This window comes from Hirundo rustica, chromosome 1 (assembly GCF_015227805.2).
Source record: "Hirundo rustica isolate bHirRus1 chromosome 1, bHirRus1.pri.v3, whole genome shotgun sequence".
NCBI lineage: Eukaryota > Metazoa > Chordata > Aves > Passeriformes > Hirundinidae > Hirundo > Hirundo rustica.
Window position 1 is genome coordinate 114,098,256 of NC_053450.1, and position 16,907 is coordinate 114,115,162.

The 16,907-nt window shown below is 39.7% G+C and overlaps 1 protein-coding gene across 3 annotated transcripts in view; it reads left to right on the forward strand.

Moving 5' to 3' along the window:
• Positions 1 to 5,290: 5,290 nt before the first annotated feature.
• The window catches only part of TOPAZ1 (testis and ovary specific TOPAZ 1), a 39,587-nt gene continuing 27,970 nt past the window's right edge, over positions 5,291 to 16,907 (forward strand). For 2 of the 3 annotated variants that reach the window (XM_040086836.1, XM_040086824.2), the window contains exons 1-4: positions 5,291 to 6,842; positions 8,245 to 11,089; positions 13,460 to 13,521; positions 15,964 to 16,094. In XM_040086836.1, the coding sequence (XP_039942770.1) occupies positions 5,687 to 6,842; positions 8,245 to 11,089; positions 13,460 to 13,521; positions 15,964 to 16,094 (4,194 nt within the window). In that variant the 5' untranslated portion in view covers positions 5,291 to 5,686. The remainder of the gene's footprint in view (positions 6,843 to 8,244; positions 11,090 to 13,459; positions 13,522 to 15,963; positions 16,095 to 16,907) is intronic. The other variant, XM_040086844.2, reaches the window with a different exon arrangement.

Sequence of the window (16,907 nt, forward strand, 5' to 3'; positions counted from 1 at the left end):
GATGTAAGGCCTTAATGGATGACCATGGCACAAGAAATTGAATGTAGAAGCCAGTCACTTTCAATGCCTAACAGCAAGATGAATTAGGTCTCAGATTGGGGTCCCAGTTTGCGATTGATCACTGTCACTATTCAAAGTTCAGGCTCTCTTTACTTTTCCTAGGAGCACTGCTAAAGACGATTCCCCACTGTTTCTTCAGTTAGCCTAAACCACAGGAAAGTTTTCTATTACTGTGTTTAGTCTTCACCACTCCTTTCTGTCCTTTCTGTTTTTTAGAGTGATTTTCTGAATCTATTTGGATTTTTTTTTTTGGTGTTCTGTCTAGCCCTGTTTTCCCTGATTATCTACTGGTTTACTGCATTCTATCTATACCTTACTGCACCCCTACCATTTCTAATCCTATGCCTTTTCTAGCTCTGATTTACTCAACTTTAATTTCCTCTTTTCCTTTTTTTTTTTTTTAACTTTTTCATCTAGAAATCATATTTTATAATATTTTTTTGTGGCAGCGAGATGGAGGTGTCATGTACTTGCTGGTGTGCAGATGCTTTCCTCCTAACTCCCACCTTTTTCAACCAGCCACTAGAAGGTGTTGATTCTAAAGGCGGACTTAGTGGTAGTACATGGTATGTATTATCTATGTGAAAGCAAAGGTATGTTTTATTTAGACAATTTCAAAATAAATCCAGACTGAATGTGTAGTGATCTTCTACTTGACTAGTTAATATTCTATTGCTTGTGTATTTTTTTTTAATTTCTAATTCTAGCTAGCTAGCTAGTTTATTCTTAAACTTCTAAAGATACATGAATGAAAGGGAGAAAAACAGAATATGAATCTTACACAGGAGTTCCCTTGTGGAACCTTAAAACCGATTAGTGCCACTTTCTGTAAGGTTCAGATCACGTGATCATCTGGAAAGTCAGTCTTCCAGAATAAATGTCAAGCAGCATAATTACAAAAAAAAGGCAAATTATACAGATGGCTTTCAAGGCTTGCAAAACCCAATGTGAGAGGTCCTTATCCCTGCTACGACTATCCTTTGACAGAAGCAGAACTGCCAGAGGGAAACACTGATTCCACACAATCAATAATTTGATTTTCATGTTGTCACAATTCAGTAGTAAATTAGGAATCAGAGGATCTATCAAGAAATGCCAGATGGTTCATTAAAAAATATAGCAGCTGTCCTTTTTCCTCCAATGACTCATTTAAAACTGGTAGAAAATGAAGAGACTTTAATCTGCCCTGTACAGCTCTGTAATAAAAACAGACATGAAAATAAAGGTCGAGGTAGCCAGCTACCCACTGGATTCACCTAGTCTGCCATGTAGTGTAATCACTCAGCAGTTTCACAAAACAGATCACGTATTTTCACCGAGGTATCTTTGCTCTCACCGCCCTACAGGCCCTTGTCTAACAGAGTTCACAGTGTCAGGGCAGACAAGGAAACAGCTGTCAGTATGAACTGGGTCAACACCTACACAGGGGAGCTGCCAAGGACATGAGCTGACCACGAACATTGCACCTCAAGCCCAATACAAGGGCAGCTAGCAGCATTCTCATTAGATGCCATGTCAGAGGTGGCTCCTGACTCAAGAGCCTGGAAGTGAAAAACAAAAGCAATTTTAGAGGGATATACATGAATGGCTTGAGAGAAAAGCCAACCTGTTACTTTAACAGATTAGCAATACACCTATTTCTAAAGCACCAGTGCATTTGAACAGAAAGCAGGGGATAAAGTTACTTAAAAATCACATCAATATTTACTATCTTTGGGTTCTAACTTTACAAAACCAATAGCTCAGAACTGTTAATAAATCCTTGGGGTTATAAAAGGATAGTTTCTTTGACATACTGGATTGAAACTCTTTTCTGTTTCTTTTTAGTTCTATCACTTAAGGGCTTAATTTGGTGTATTTTATGAACGTAACAGACTAGACATACTCTTCAGAGCTCAGTTTCAGTTATTACAGCACCACCAAACTCTTTTCACCACGGTTTGCTAGAGATAACAAATCTATCCCTCAGCCAAGCATAAAGATGCAAGCAGTGTAAAAAGAAGTGGTCCAAGGGGACATTTTTCACATTGCTTCACTAAAAAAGAGTTCGTTTTCAAGTTAATTCTTTCCAGTTCCCTAGCTAATAAAAAAAAAAAAAAAAAAGACAGCTTAATTCCTGTTGCGAGGTGAGCGTATTAACAAAGTCTAAAATATAGCCCAATAAAAAATTTATACGATTTGCTCACCTATGTAGCTGGATTAGGTGTTTATAAATTTCATTCTTTCAAAAACTTTTGGAAGACTGCTCAAATGTATCATTGTTAGATCTGCAGCCACAATTTCTCCACAGCAGCAATGTAAATTACATCAGTTGGGGAGATAAGTGCACACACTCCTCTGAGAAAAAAATAAAATAAAATAAAATTTATGGACCTTACATAAATGTAGTCACAAAAGTTCCTTTTTCCCACTTGAAAATTGCCAGGCATCTATAAGTATACTGGTAATTATGGGGGAAAAAATATTTTGGGCACCACAATTCCCTTTTTACTTTCGGACACCTGGTACCTCATCTTTCTATTACTGTCTTGAAGTGTCTAAAATGAACAAGAAATCAGTGAAACAAAGCAACAGATCAGCAAAAGTTGAAGTAGTTCTAAAATTTAGATATGGCATTGAAACAGATAAAACTCAAGAAGAACAAGCATTTATCTTTATTTCTAAACAAGATATAATTTTAAAATAAAGTTTAAACATTTCCTTGAAGTATTACTAATTCAAATGTTGTTGAAATGTGAAAATAACTAACTTTTCATCCTTAAGCTGTTTATATGATTTTTAAGCATTTTTTTCCATTTTAATAACCTACAGTTTTAATAAACACTTGACACAGGATTTCTTTAAATATGCCTATGTATTAAAATTCTCTTATCTTTCAAGTACTTTTAAAAGATGGTTAAATTGATCCACTTTGCAAGACAACGTTTATACTACCTCTTTTTAGCAGTATTGTAAACTGAATGCAATCTGTTTTTAACATAATCCACAGCTGCTTCAAAACGTCCTTTCTGAAGCTCTAGTGCTTTTTTCAAAGTACTTTAATGAAGAATGCCTTTAATTAGTATTCATTTCAAGTAGATTTTTATTCATTTCATAAAAATCTGGTCTGAGGAGAGTTCTCATCATTGCCAATAACTGACTAAATACTAAAATCCTAAAAATTAGAGTTAGAAGTAAGATAATTCATACCCCGTTTTTCCAGGTTTCCTTTACTACTGCTTTTCAGCATATCTTCTTCATCTTGCTATAAAACTTAAAAGACTGTGTTACACACTGGAGAGGGTTTGAACTAAAAGGTTAAATTTCACCAGAGCTGAATGTTTTATGTAATACCAGCCTTGCAGAACACTGACAATGATAAATATTGTGCAGCTAACTCCCCTTTATTGGGTTCTTTTTGTCTCATGGACCAGAAACGCAGTACTGAGCCACAGGACAAACTGCCTATGAAATCTGTATTTTTTGCTTTGATTAGCTTTACTTAGCCATTTGCTGACTTTTTGTACTTAAGCATGTATGTGCAATCTAAAAAGATGATAAGCAAATGAAAGTTAGCCGTTTCCCAGCCTCACCATTGTTCTTTCTTCATCTATGGAGAGATTTTAGCAAAAATCCAATGTTCTCTGTCTTTATTTGGACTGAAATGTATTATCACTACCTCTGGATGGAGAAACAGAGATAAAGTGAGTTACATGGGCTGAAGTCATATAGTGGGCCAAAGCCAATTAGTAAAACACACCTTTCCAACTACTCTTTTACATTCACAGTACTGTACTTCTAGCAAATTGTGACATAAAGTGTCTTATTTTTTTTACATGGATCTCAAAGTAGGATGTACGAAATGTGAACACCAGAAAGCACTAAGCCTCGGTGAAACGAATTTGAGTAAGGTATTTGACCTGAGGCAAACAAAAAGAGACTTGTAGGCCACAGTCCTACAACCATGTGCAATTTTGCTGACCGTATTATTGCCATTTCAGTACCACCTTATTAAGTTTAATAATTCGGGATTTTCATAACACCTGCCACTTAGATTCAGTCTTTGTATAACACTGGTTTTTTAAGCTAACTTCTACAAATTCACATTATCAGATGGTGGACAGTCCTGAAGCTTGGATGTTCTCTACCTGTGTTGAAACTATCACCCCATTCAAAGCTCAAACACCAACTTTTCTGATTATATAATCTATTTGAGTGATTTTCTCCCCCTAACTCAAGTCCTCAGAATCTGTGTTATTTGAAATACAAAGTTGATGTCCTTGACACAAGAGAGACATGGAGCTTTCAGAGCAGGTCAAGTGGAATGCTTTAAAGTTGATCGCAGAACTGGAGCATCTCTCCCACAAGGAAACGCTGAGGGAGCTGGGCCTGTTCAGCCTCCAGAAGAGATGACTGAGAGGGGACCTCATCAATGCCTGCCAGTATCTAAATGGGGGGGTGCCAATGGAGCCAGGCTCTCCTTGGTGGTGCCCAGCAATAGGACAAGAGACAACAGCCACAAAGTGATGCACAGGAAGCTCCACTGGAATGCAAGGAAAAACTTCTTTACTGTACAGCTAACCACACACTGGAACACACTGGCCAGAGAGGTTGTGGAGTCTCCCTCACTGGAGATATTCAAGAACTGTCTGGACACAATCCTGTGCCATGTGCTCTGGGATGGCCCTGCTTGAGCAGGGAGGTTGGACCAGGTGACCCCACTGTGGTCCCTTCCAACCTGACCTGTGATTCTGTGAAACAACCACATGGCCCCTCCGTGTTGGTGAGCTTCTGAAGCGCTGTACTCGAAGGAAGGAGTCACTGAGGGGGATGGAACGTCTGAGGAAATGGGCGAGCCTGGGTGTTTACCTACGCGACTGGGGCTCTGCCAGTTCCACACCGAAGCCCGGTACCTCGGGCGCTCCGTGAGCCCGCGGCCGAGGCCAGGCCCGGCAGCTCCGCACGCCTCTTGGGGCACCGCGGGGGCCGCACGACGGCTGCGCAGCGCAAACCAAGGCACGCCTGCCTGGGCGGGGGCCGCCGACACCGGGCCACGGCCGCCCGCGGGAGTCGCGCTCGCCGCCCCGGCGCTGGGGTTTAACCGCGCAGGTGGCACCGCCGAGCGGGCGAGCGCGGCCAGGCGGGTGTTCCCGCCGGCCCCCGCCTTGCCCCGCCGCTCGCACCATTACCCGCCGGCGCGGCGGCTGCTCGGCTCTTTGAGTGGGCGGGCGGCGCTTGGACGAGGCGTCGAGGGACGGACCGGTAGACGAGGGCAGAGAGTAAAGGAGAGAGGGTGGGCAAGTGGCGCGGGAAGCTGCAGGCAGCGGCCTTCCAGCGGAGTCTGGAGGGGTGCGGGGCTGCTCCCTTCGCCGACCTGCTCTGTGAGAGGTTGCTCCGGGTGTGTGTGCGGGGGTGTCAAGAAGGGCTTGTCAGTGGCCGTATTTTTTCTCTGGGCGACCTGGGCTTCCTTTCTGTCGGTCTGGGCTTCCCCGAGTGTCGCCTGAGGCGGCAGCCTGCGACGGGTTGTCCCCTTTTGCGGGTCGGGCCTGCACCCATCGTGGGTGCCCGGCTAGCGAGGTCGTAGCAAAAGGTGCACACCTTTTGTGAAGGGTTTTGTGGGCTCTTCTGGTGTCTTTGTGCTACCGAGATGCCGCAGTTGAGGTCAGGGAAGGTGGTGAGAGCCAGCGAGGTGGAGCGGGTTGACCCGGAGGTCAGCAGCCCCGGCTCTTCGGGAGCAGGGTACGCGCCAGGGGAAAAGCTGGTAGTCAAGCAGCGTCCTCGCCTGGCGCCCAAGAGGAAGCTTGAGCAGTCCTTACCTTCTTTTCTACAACTTGCCGGGCTCTCTGGTGCTTCCTTTAAGTGTTTTGCTCTTCCTGTGCCCGTGCGGAAGGAGCAAGGTGAGAACAGACAGAAATTCCCAGGTAAAAAAACCAAGGGAATCCAACACAGGAAGTCTCCCAGAAGCAAGGGTGTCGTTTCACCAGTTTCAGACGCAGGTGCGTGTGAAGATTGGCAGGCAGCAGGCTCCGCTGCAGCTATGTGCTGGGAAGAGACTCAGAGAGGGACAGGTCAAAGTCAACAGCTGCTTTTCTCAGGATCTGCTTTGCAGAATAAGTTGTCAGCAGGGATTGAAAGGAATGCAAATTGCTCAGAAGGCCTGAACTTCTCAGCCTTACACAAGGGTTCAAGGGGCTCGGGAAAAGAAGGCAAACATTCCTGTATGAAAACAAAATTACAAGTCCCATCCTTGAAGGGGGAAATTGAAAGCACAGAGAGACGTGGAATATCCTGTTTTCCAGAACCAGGTTTTCAGCCCAAAAAAGTCACATGGAATACCAAAGTGGAATGCATTGATTCCATAATGACACAGACTATGCAAATCCCAGATTTTGGGAAGACTTTGCGTGCTCAGGAAGCCATGCCTGAACCAAAACCTCAGGAAGAGGTTGATATACCAGAGAAGTTGAATGGGTGTCCATTAGTTGGATCAAGAACACTAGGCAGGCATGAAGAAGAAAGGACATGCTTGGGCAAGAAAGGCAGGAGATCAGTGGTGAAACCAAAAGTACGTGGTCCCAGAGAGAGGGGTAGTTCTGCCTTGCTAGAACAGCCTACACAGTGTCCAGAGTCCAGGAAAGGAACTCTGAGTATGAGGAACAGAAGTGCATTGCTGTCACAGCAGCTGCAGGATCTGAGTGGACAAGAACAACTAATAACCAGAAGGAAGACTCAGAAGCATTGCATGAAAGAGGAGCAGCGGAGCTCAAGCTCTCAGAAAGGACCAGACAGCCCAGGGGAAAGTGGTAAGCCCTGATAGAGCTCTATTGTAGAAGTACAGGTACAGGTAGAAGTACAGCAAAATTGGTCCTGCAGTAAGGCCCCTTTAAAAACTGGCTGCTGACTTAATTTGAGAAAAGCTAGGGTGTGCTTCCCAATACTGTGAACACCACCAGTCTTAGGAGACAGATTTTCAAAGAAGAGGAAAGGCTTTTCTTGAAGGAGAAAAGTGGCTCATTTAACACCGAGGAGAGGAGACCAGTTAGCCTTTCAAGGGGGTAGAGAGAGAGAGAGAGAGAGAGAGGGAGGGAGGGGTATGGACAGAAACAGGCAAGCTTGTGGTAGGAAGTGCTAGGAGTTTGTTTCCCTCAAAGGCATTCCCCATTTCTGCAGAGGTGGTCAGCCACAAGAAAGAAAGGGGGCAGTAGTTTCAGCAATGCCAGAATAAAACAAGTCAATTCCTTATTCATCTGTCTATTATCTGTTTATTTCTGATTATGTATGGTGCTGTCTTGTTTCAGTGTCTGCCTTTATAGGATGCTGAGGTTTGGTCTCAGAACTTTTTAGTTGCTGTTTTCTGTAAAATCCCAAAAGACGTAGAAGCAATGATTGTGTTTTGATGTTTTAAGAGAATGTTGAGTCAAACTGGAACAATTCTGAAAGAGGAGTCTTTTTCAGGATGATTGTCTAAAAACATTCTTTTTAATTTTTTAGTGGATACATTCAAATGACAAATACTTACAGTAGATTATTAATATTTTATGTAAAAACCGTATTCTGAAAAACTGATGTATTAACATTGTGGTTTACCTTGAAAACAAGGGTCTAAAAAACCCCAGCATTATACTAGTATGCTCTTGAGTCCGTTCTCTAATGCAAATTTTCAGATGCGCAGTTTTTTACATAATATGTATGTGCTTTCAAATAAAAGGTAGTAGTCTAAAAATGCAAGTCCTTCAATTTCTCTGGATCTTCTTGCTCAGTCTGATACATTTGGTTGGACTGTGTCTCTGAAAGATATTCTTATGAATAAATGTTCCTACTACAGAGAATCTGCTGTGTGAACAAAAGATTTTAAGGCTGAACATGCAGAAAGTATCTACATTTTCTTGCCAGATTTGCCCTAATTTGTTTTCCACCCATGTGGGATACACAACAGATACACAACTTCCAATGTCATTACGACACTGTGAGGTTCTATTCCTCTTTGCATTTGTTTCTGAAGATAATACATTACTCTTATGTGTCCCAACAGTGTTTATTAAAAAAAAAAAAATTGTAAAACTTCACAGAAATACTTTAGCCTAATACAGTATTGTGTCCTTTAGCAGCCTTGAATGTTTGGGGTTTTTTGTTCCCTTTATAAAAGAGGGTAGTTTTTTCCTCTTAGAGTTTTCTTTAATGACACTTCTTTGGTTTTTTAATCAGCAGAGGAACAATTGAAAGCAATTGAGCAAGACTCTGGTACTTCACAGTCTGTGAAGAAGGTTAAGACGAAGCAAAACGGGGCAGAAGATTCTCAGGAAAAGGAATCTCACTATTCTAGATCTTCTACAGCTTCTTCTTCGGGTGACACTGAGAGCAAGAGCTTTCTATGCCATGCTGTAACAAAAGAGCTTGGCGTGCAGTGTAGAAAAAGGCAACGCAGATCTAGTCAAATCAAGCACTTGCAAAGTTTAAGTGTGACTTCAGCTGAAAAAGTGATGAATACATGTGCAAAATGTGATGCTGAACATGGCAGTGGTGTCCTGCACCAGTGTAGTGGCTTGCTCTGTGCAACCCAAAAGAATCCATTTGTGATGTTAGAGGATTGTAGTTACATCAATACATTAGTGAAGCCTTCAGCTACTGGAACTGCCAACAGTTATAAATTAAATGGATTCTTCCATGTAGCCCATGGTACTGGAGACCTGAATGATGGAATTTGCAGCACTAGTAGAATGCAGAAGGAGAGATCACTCATAAAAGGTGGTTTATCATCTAATAAAGAAAAGAATGAAAATAAAGAAGGCTGTGTTTCATGCTGCCTGAGTGAAGGCAGTAAGTGTTTAAGGGGAAAAAACTGGAATATGGGTAGAAAGCCTGGAAAAAAGATGAAAACCACAGAGAAATCTGCAGACATGGCTACTAAATGCGAGAAGTGTGAGTTACAAACAGGAGCAGCCGCTGCCATGTCAAGCTCATTTGCAGTTTCAGGACTAAATCATAGTCTCTCAGCTTCATGTGATCGTACATCAGATTTTGATGCAGAAAAATATACTCATGACATACAAACTGTATCAGCCTGGAGAAAGAACAGTACCAAATTACTTGCATTTGAAACTGGCTTTAAAAAGACATCTGAGCTCTCTGTAATAGCAAAAGGAGAAAATTCAAGCAGTGTGGCACATTATGCAGATGCCTCAGATAGCCTGAGAGTGTTAGCTCAGATCCATGATGTGTCTGATCATCACAAAAGCAAGACAGGAGGAAACTTGAAAAAAGTTAGTAAGAAAATGCAGCAGTTTGCCTGTCAAAGAACAATACCCATGACTGGTAAAAAAGTTTGGCCTGTTGAATCTTGTGCCAGGACTTCTCAATGGTTTCTTAAAAATCATAGGTCCATCTCAGAAGGAAAAATACTTTTGAAGGATGCTTTTGGAGATTCCTCTGATAAAAGTAGTGTTAAAGCTGTAGGACATAGTGCGATAACTGAGAGTGTGAGACAGCTGGATTTGTATGCATCATCGGCAGGAATTACAAGAGAAATTACACATAAAATGATTGATCCAAATATTGACTGTCAGGCTTCACTTGAAACAATGGAATCCTCTTCTGTGGATATTTATGAGACTTTGACAATGAACAATGAAAATGGGGAATCACCAGTTAATACAGATAGAAGTGCCCTGGCTTTTAACCATGATGATGCGCAAGAAGTTAAAGCAACCTTGAATTTTACAGCAAAACAAAAATACGAAAATGAAGGAGATGTAACAGAAAGAAACCTGTCTGTGACAGTCCAGAATGATACAACAAAACAGAAGGATAAAAATGAAGGAAAGGTGACAGACAGAAACCTGTCTGTGACAGTCCAGAATGGTACAACAAAACAAAAGCATAAAAATGAAGGAGATGTGACAAATAGAAATGTGTCTGTAACAGTACAGAATGACACAACAAAACAGAAGGATAAAAATGAAGGAAAGGTGACAGACAGAAACCTGTCTGTGACAGTCGAGAATGGTACAACAAAACAAAAGCATAAAAATGAAGGAGAGGTGACAAATAGAAACGTGTCTGTAACAGTACAGAATGATACAACAAAACAAAAGCATAATAATGAAGGAGAGGTGACAAATAGAAACCTGTCTGTGACAGTCCAGAATGATACAACAAAACAGAAGGATAAAAATGAAGGAGAGGTGGCAAACAGAAACATGTCTGGGACGGTCCAGAATGGTACTTCCACAAGTAACACCAACAGTATGAACTTCAGCCCTGAAGTATCAGTAGTGAACCAGACATTTTCTGATTTAAACCTAATTAAACCATTAACCTCTGGAAGCCTGACAAAATTCAAAATTCCTTTATGCAGAAACAAACGTGAATCCAAGAAACCGGAGTCTGTCCATTCATATGAAAGCAAAACTTGTAGTCCACTAGAGCTCCTTGAAAGCACTAATCCAGGAAGGCAGAAGACAGGTGAAGAGACTCTCTTGGTAAAATCTGAGCACTGTCCTCTTCCTGTCATGAGTGATGCTACTTCTCCAACTTTGATACAGAAAAAAGCAGATGAGATTGACAGTAAGGACTTCCAGCACAGTGGCTCGGTAAACCTCTCCAATGAGATGTCTGTGCTCCCTGGAAGTTTTTCTGCGTATCCGCATCCTCTTCTTGATGGACAACCAGAGCCATCTCTGCCTGATTTCTGTGGTACTGAATGTGTGCTGAAATCTAGTTTTCCTGATCATTCTTGGAATGCAGTCAACCACATTGTTGGATTAGAAGTAAATCGTGATAGAAAATCGAGAGGGAGTTTTTCAGAACACAAAAGTCAAAATGTACTGGATGTCCTTGAAGCTTACAACCAAGATGTTCTTGTCATTGATGTGATTCAGGATGACCCTGACCTTTTTGGAACCGGTAATGAAGAGGAGCTTGCACCTGCGCACTGTGAAAATTGTCCAGTGAAAGCATCCTCTGCAAACTGCGTTAAAGACACAAAGGAGTATATTAAGCCTCAGTCTCCTGTTACCTCAGAAAAGACATATTCAGTAGAGAGTAGTTTAAGGTATGCATATCATTCCTTTTTTATCACAATATTCCTGAGTACTTCTATCTCACATCTATAGGTTGTAGTGGTCAGGCTTCCTTATTGATAATTTCACCAATTTCTGTGGAAATTATTTATTTGATTTTGAGTGTCTAAGTTTGAGCTATGACAGTATTCTGAATGCAGATAAATTAATTTGTTCTTCATAAGAACTGGGATAAACTCTTAGTTTTAGGGCAAGGTTGTTGTAAAGGGCTAGTTTAAGTATGAGAATATAAACAAAGATAGTAAAAAATAATATCCTTAATCTGACCTGATTGGAGATACCAGATACCCTTTGAAGGCAGTTTTCTTAAAAAAAGAAAAAAGTGATACAATACTTAGAAATGCTTTTACTTTTTAGGCGTAGCTTATTCTTCCCTTGAATCTTTAAGAGTAAATTGTTCTCTCTACAGCAGTATTCCATTCTGCCATTCTCCTTTCCTCTTTTTCTCCTATACCCAGACATATGAATATTTTTCAGATGTGTGATTTGGCTAAAGTGTTGTAGAGATTTATGATCCTACATCTTCATTGAGCATGTTCCTGGTATAAATCGTTAGGTATTAATGTTTTACTGGGTTTTGAGATGGTAATAAAAGTCACAGGTGGAGGAAAAGAAATTTAAAGTAGAAACTAGCTTTTTTAAATGAGATAGATCTTCATGGAGTGGATGAACTCATCTGTTGTTTAGTCTGTTTTCTCTCTTAAGCTTTGATACTTTTGTTCAGTGAAAAAGTTTTAAGATTGATTTTTGCATTTTACAAAAAAAAAAAAAAAAAGTTTAGATAGAAATAATGCAAGTTTTTCCTCTGAAGATTAGGGTTTTTTTTATTGGGATGGGTGTTCTAATTTTATGTGCACGGTCTTTCTAGGTGGCTTTATGTTACCTGTATTTTAAGTAACACTTCAGTTATTTTCAGGATTGTACTACCTTATAACTGCTTTTTGTTTTGTTTTGTTTTGTTTTTTATTCACTGCTCTCCTTATCCTTTCCTTTTCATTAAACCCGTGTGCAAAAGAGGAAGGGAATCTTCTTTGAGGTGCTGAACAGTTTTTTGAACATAGGAATATAAAACTTTCAGATGCTAATAGAATAGAATTTTTGCCAGAACAAGCCTCTAGAGAACAGGGCAAGTCTGTAGTAGGAGCGTCCAACTTCTTGAGAAGCAGCTGGACTGTAGCACAGTAAATTTATTAGGGTATTTGTTTCTTTCTGATACCTGTTGAATTTGTTTGCCATCAGCCAAGGAAAATAAAAATGCATGGTTCTTCTATCTTAGAATTTCCCCTTTATTTGCTAAAGAAGCAGGCAAAATTTCTTATTTTGCTTTTTACCTTCCATAATTTGATGCAAAGATTATTAGATGGGGATCAACCATAGTTGGTAGCAGTCAGGAACATACTAATGAACTGAATATGAGAATATTGAAATAAGGCAATAGACCTTACCACAGTTTTATGGGTAACTTACGATATCACCAGATAATACCAGATCATGACCAGTTCATACTAATTTTTTTATTTTGTTGCGTTTTGCCAAATACAACTGGGACTTCAACAGGTTATTTCTCTGGTGCTTGCATTTTACATAGAGAAGAGTGCTGGTCACTTCCAGGCATCAGGAAAACATTCTGTCCCGAAGCCTGAATGGGACAGTAAAACTAATTTTTCACGTATGCTTTTGTTTGCAATGTTCTGTTGCCTAGACTGGAGAGTTTGCTGTCATTACACTTGGTGTCATTCACCAGGTACAAGCTTTTAAAATCTGTGATGATCATGATGATGTTTTCTATATTCTGTATGTAACATTTCAATACATATTTGTCCTTCCTGAGCTTTTCTAACAAGAAATATTTATTTTTTCCAACTTATCTTTGAAATAGGTGAAGTATGTTCCTATGAGCAGTTGTTTTTGTTACTGTCTTTGAGATTCATTGTTATGCAAATAATCTTGAATATAAAATTACTATAAATCATATTTTTTAGAAACTGATGAATTGGCTCATTAGCACAGTATTTTCTTGTTTCACTATACAGAGAAAATTTCCCTTCTCAGTATTTTAGGCAAAGATGAAATGAGATCATGAGGTTTTACTGACAGTTTTGGGTTTTGAAATATCTTGGTTTTACTTAACATGTTTAGGCATATACCTGAAGGGATGAACATAAGAAAGGCAAAAGAGAAAGTTAAAAAGAGTCTTAAAGTAGTATGTAAGGATGTAAAGGTTCTGTCCATGGCTAAAAGTGTTGCTGAGAACTTTTGATTTTATGTAACTACGTAACTGATAAATTATTTTTGCTTTTGCAAGATGGAAATCTTAAATACACTTTTTTTTTTCAAAACAGATGCGTGCAAGAATCTGGAATGTCAAGTGATACTGAAAATTCTTGTAATTTGATGTTAAAAGGTAAGATGTCTGGAAATTTTTGGTATATAATCAAAAGAAGGAAACCAAAAAGATGTTTTGTGGCAAAACCAAGGCTTTCTACTTTCCACAAAAAAAAAAGAGAGTGAGAGAGAGAGGAACTTGTCTGGTTTTTTATTATCTTTTTATTGTAACAGCAATTTGTTTCCTAATGCATATTGAATCAACATCTTTCAAAATTACCTGATTCATACAGGGAACATGTACTGCTTGTCTTCTGCTGGTAGTACTGCGGGGTTGGAGTGGGGGTGTTTTTGTTGGGGTTTTTTTTGAGGGGGGGGGGTTGTTTTGTTTTGGTTTTGGGGTTTTGTTTTGTTTTTGTTTAGGTTCTGGTGGTTTTTTTACATTTCTCTGATAGTTTAGGCAAAGAATTCTGTTAGTTGTTGAGCTCAGCTAAGAGGCTGAGTCCTGTGATACTGCTTTGGAGCTTAGATAGTTTAGAGTTAGAGGTGGTTTTTCTCTTGTGTTCATCAGCACACAGGATTTGGTAATCAGGTTTATTTCCAGGTTGTCTTTTTTTGGGGGAGGGGACCGGGGGGGGAGACATTTCAACAAAATGCCCATTCCACTGAGACACGGTTTTGTTTTTAAAGAATGCCCTTTTTTAATGAAATAAGATTACTTCTGATTTAGTGGGGTTTTTCTTCTTATTTGAAACGGAACAGTCCAGCTAGGCAGCTCATGAATGTGATTTGTTTTCTACAGCTTTCATACCAGACCTATTGTGCAAGGTAAACCTAGTGTATAAGTTTCTACTAGATAGGTTGGAGGCACAGGATTCTGACTTTGAATAAAAGCCCCTTTCTGACAGTGGTGCACACGCAGTGGTGAGAGTGGTTTTGAGGGTTCATGGTATTTCCCTTCTGGTATCAGTTTGTCAGCTTACTGTTAACCTGACATTCTGGCATTACGTGTTGTTTTGCTTAAGGCTTGAAAGGTGTCTGTGACAGTGCCCCTTGTGCTGGTTTTCCACATGAACGTGTTACGTTCTTGTGGAAAGAGCGATTTCGGCAGATGGTGCCTCCTGGAAAGGAGTGACTAGAGACTTAGGGGAAGAGAAGATTTCAGGCTTCAGGTGTTAGAAGGCAAAATGAAAGGTAATGAGGTTTTAAGAACTCAGATACCAAGTAATAGACACAAATTCCCTGAGCAGGAGTCAAGAGGGAGTGCACAGTTAGGCCTCTGGTCATGTAAATAGACTGGGGCCTGTGCCATGGAGTCTGCAATGATGAGGTCATTGAAGCCAAACCTGGCAACAAGTTTTGTACTATTCAGTAACTTCTGCATTTTCTTTGTTGTTTTACTTCATGTTCTAGGAAAGTTTGAAGCTTAAAGTCTTTGGTGCTTTTTGTGGTGCCTAAAGTCCTTCTTCCCAGATCTGAGAAACAGGATCCCATCATAATCTTAGATGAATATGCACACAGTAACTTACATTTCATGCGTGACTTTTAAAAAAGGCCTGCACAGAACAAAAGAAAGGTGCCTGGTTTGCTAATTACTGGCTATTTATGTATTTATTTAGAAATACGTGTTACTGCTTTGGTGTCCTAAGTTACTTAGTGAGGTCATGGCTCCTTGCCTTAGTGACTTCACCATTTAAGAAGGGTAAAAAGTACTACAGTTAAAATATTCTGGATGACATCAGTCCCCTTCACCTTTCAAGTGGTAATCCTGTGTGTGTTGTCTTCAGCCAGATGTGTCTTGTACTTGGTGATCACAGGGACCAGTGCCTATAAGAGAAAAGCTTTTCCAAGACTAATCTGATTCTTTCTTCCTGTGTCTGGACAACACAGTGCAGTTGAAAGTCATTTGTGTGATCCAGTATGAATTTCTTTTCTATGCAGAACTCTTCTATTAAACAGCCATTTCAGAAAGCTGCAGCCAGGTTCGTTGTTCATTTCCTGTAGCATCTGCAGAAAGGTGCTGAAATTTCCTGACACCGAATTCTTACTGAGTTTGCTATATTACAGGAATTTGGAGTTTCTCAGAGCTCTCTATATTTAGTTCAGGGTTGCATCCTGTTAGTATGATTAACTTATGCCCTTTTCAAACAAAGACTAAGTCTTTTTCTTTAGCAAATTACCACACATATCTTTGGCTGTGTTTTAATAAAACAAGCTTAACTGAATTTATTTCTAAAACACTAATTCAATAGTCTATAAGTAAATTTGTTGTACTGTTCTACAGGGACCATTAAAGAACATACAGCTTGGATAGAATTTTAATTGCAAATTCAGCCTAATATTTATTTGAAATGGTTCCTGCCTTAAGCATGAAATATTTTTCATATAAATTTCACACTTAGGAATTTCTAGGAGTTCTTAAATGTCATTAGTTCCAAGCCTTTGTAATATTTAGGAAATAAAAGCTTTGTTGTCTTGTAGCATGGGAATCAGATAAAGCAATGTATTTATACATTTTCAGCTGAAGATGTGCAAACCCACAACTCCTCCAGAGGAAGCAGTCCTTCAGGAGATGTTGGTGAGGACCTTCTTAAAGATACGCAACAGAGCAAACTAGATGAACTTTTGACAAGTTTGGATGTGGATGAAAAGGTACTGAGAATTTATGCTTTCTCTCCTTAAATAGTGTTAGAAATTACAATCCACATAATTGGATCATTTTAATTACTAATGCCGTTTTATCAACAAAATTTTATATTTCCTGTAATAAAAAGAATATTAGCATTTTATAGATTACTGTGTATTGGCAATGTAATCTTTGCTTGACAGAGCTTGATTTTATTTTTAATTGTCACCAACAATTAAGCTTCAAATTTGAAGTGAAACAGGATATTGTTATATCGTTTGTTGCAGTAAAGCTGTATTCCCAATGGTATGAAAATTACTGTTTCAGTGTACACCTGTGAGTACTGCTTTTCATATGTGACATTTTTACATAACATACCTAATTTTAAATGTTGTGCTAAATGCCTCTCAGTGTCAGAAGTGTTGGAAAGCTGAGGAGCTGCACAGCCATCATGCATTGAAGAAGAATCATTCTGGGCTTCATTAATTGGGCAAAAGGGCCTCTAGCATACAGATTTCTAGCTGTTCAGAGGGAGCCATTTTCATGCTCACTGACTTTATCTGACCTTTCTCTGTCTTCCCTCCTCTAGATAATAAGTCTAGGTCTTTTAAGACTTGCTGAAGTTTTCTACTGTTTGCTTCTATGATAATGAATTGGACTTTACATCTCTCTGCCACTCATATGTAGTTGCTGGTAGCATTCACTGTTTTCCACTGCTTCAGGAGTGGCTGGTGGTTTTAACTGGATAAGTTAAACTCTAAAATTCACATGGTTAAAAATTGGTAAGTAATTGAGAAGTTAATCAAACAGCAGAGAATCAGTTTACCTTTCAAAATCAT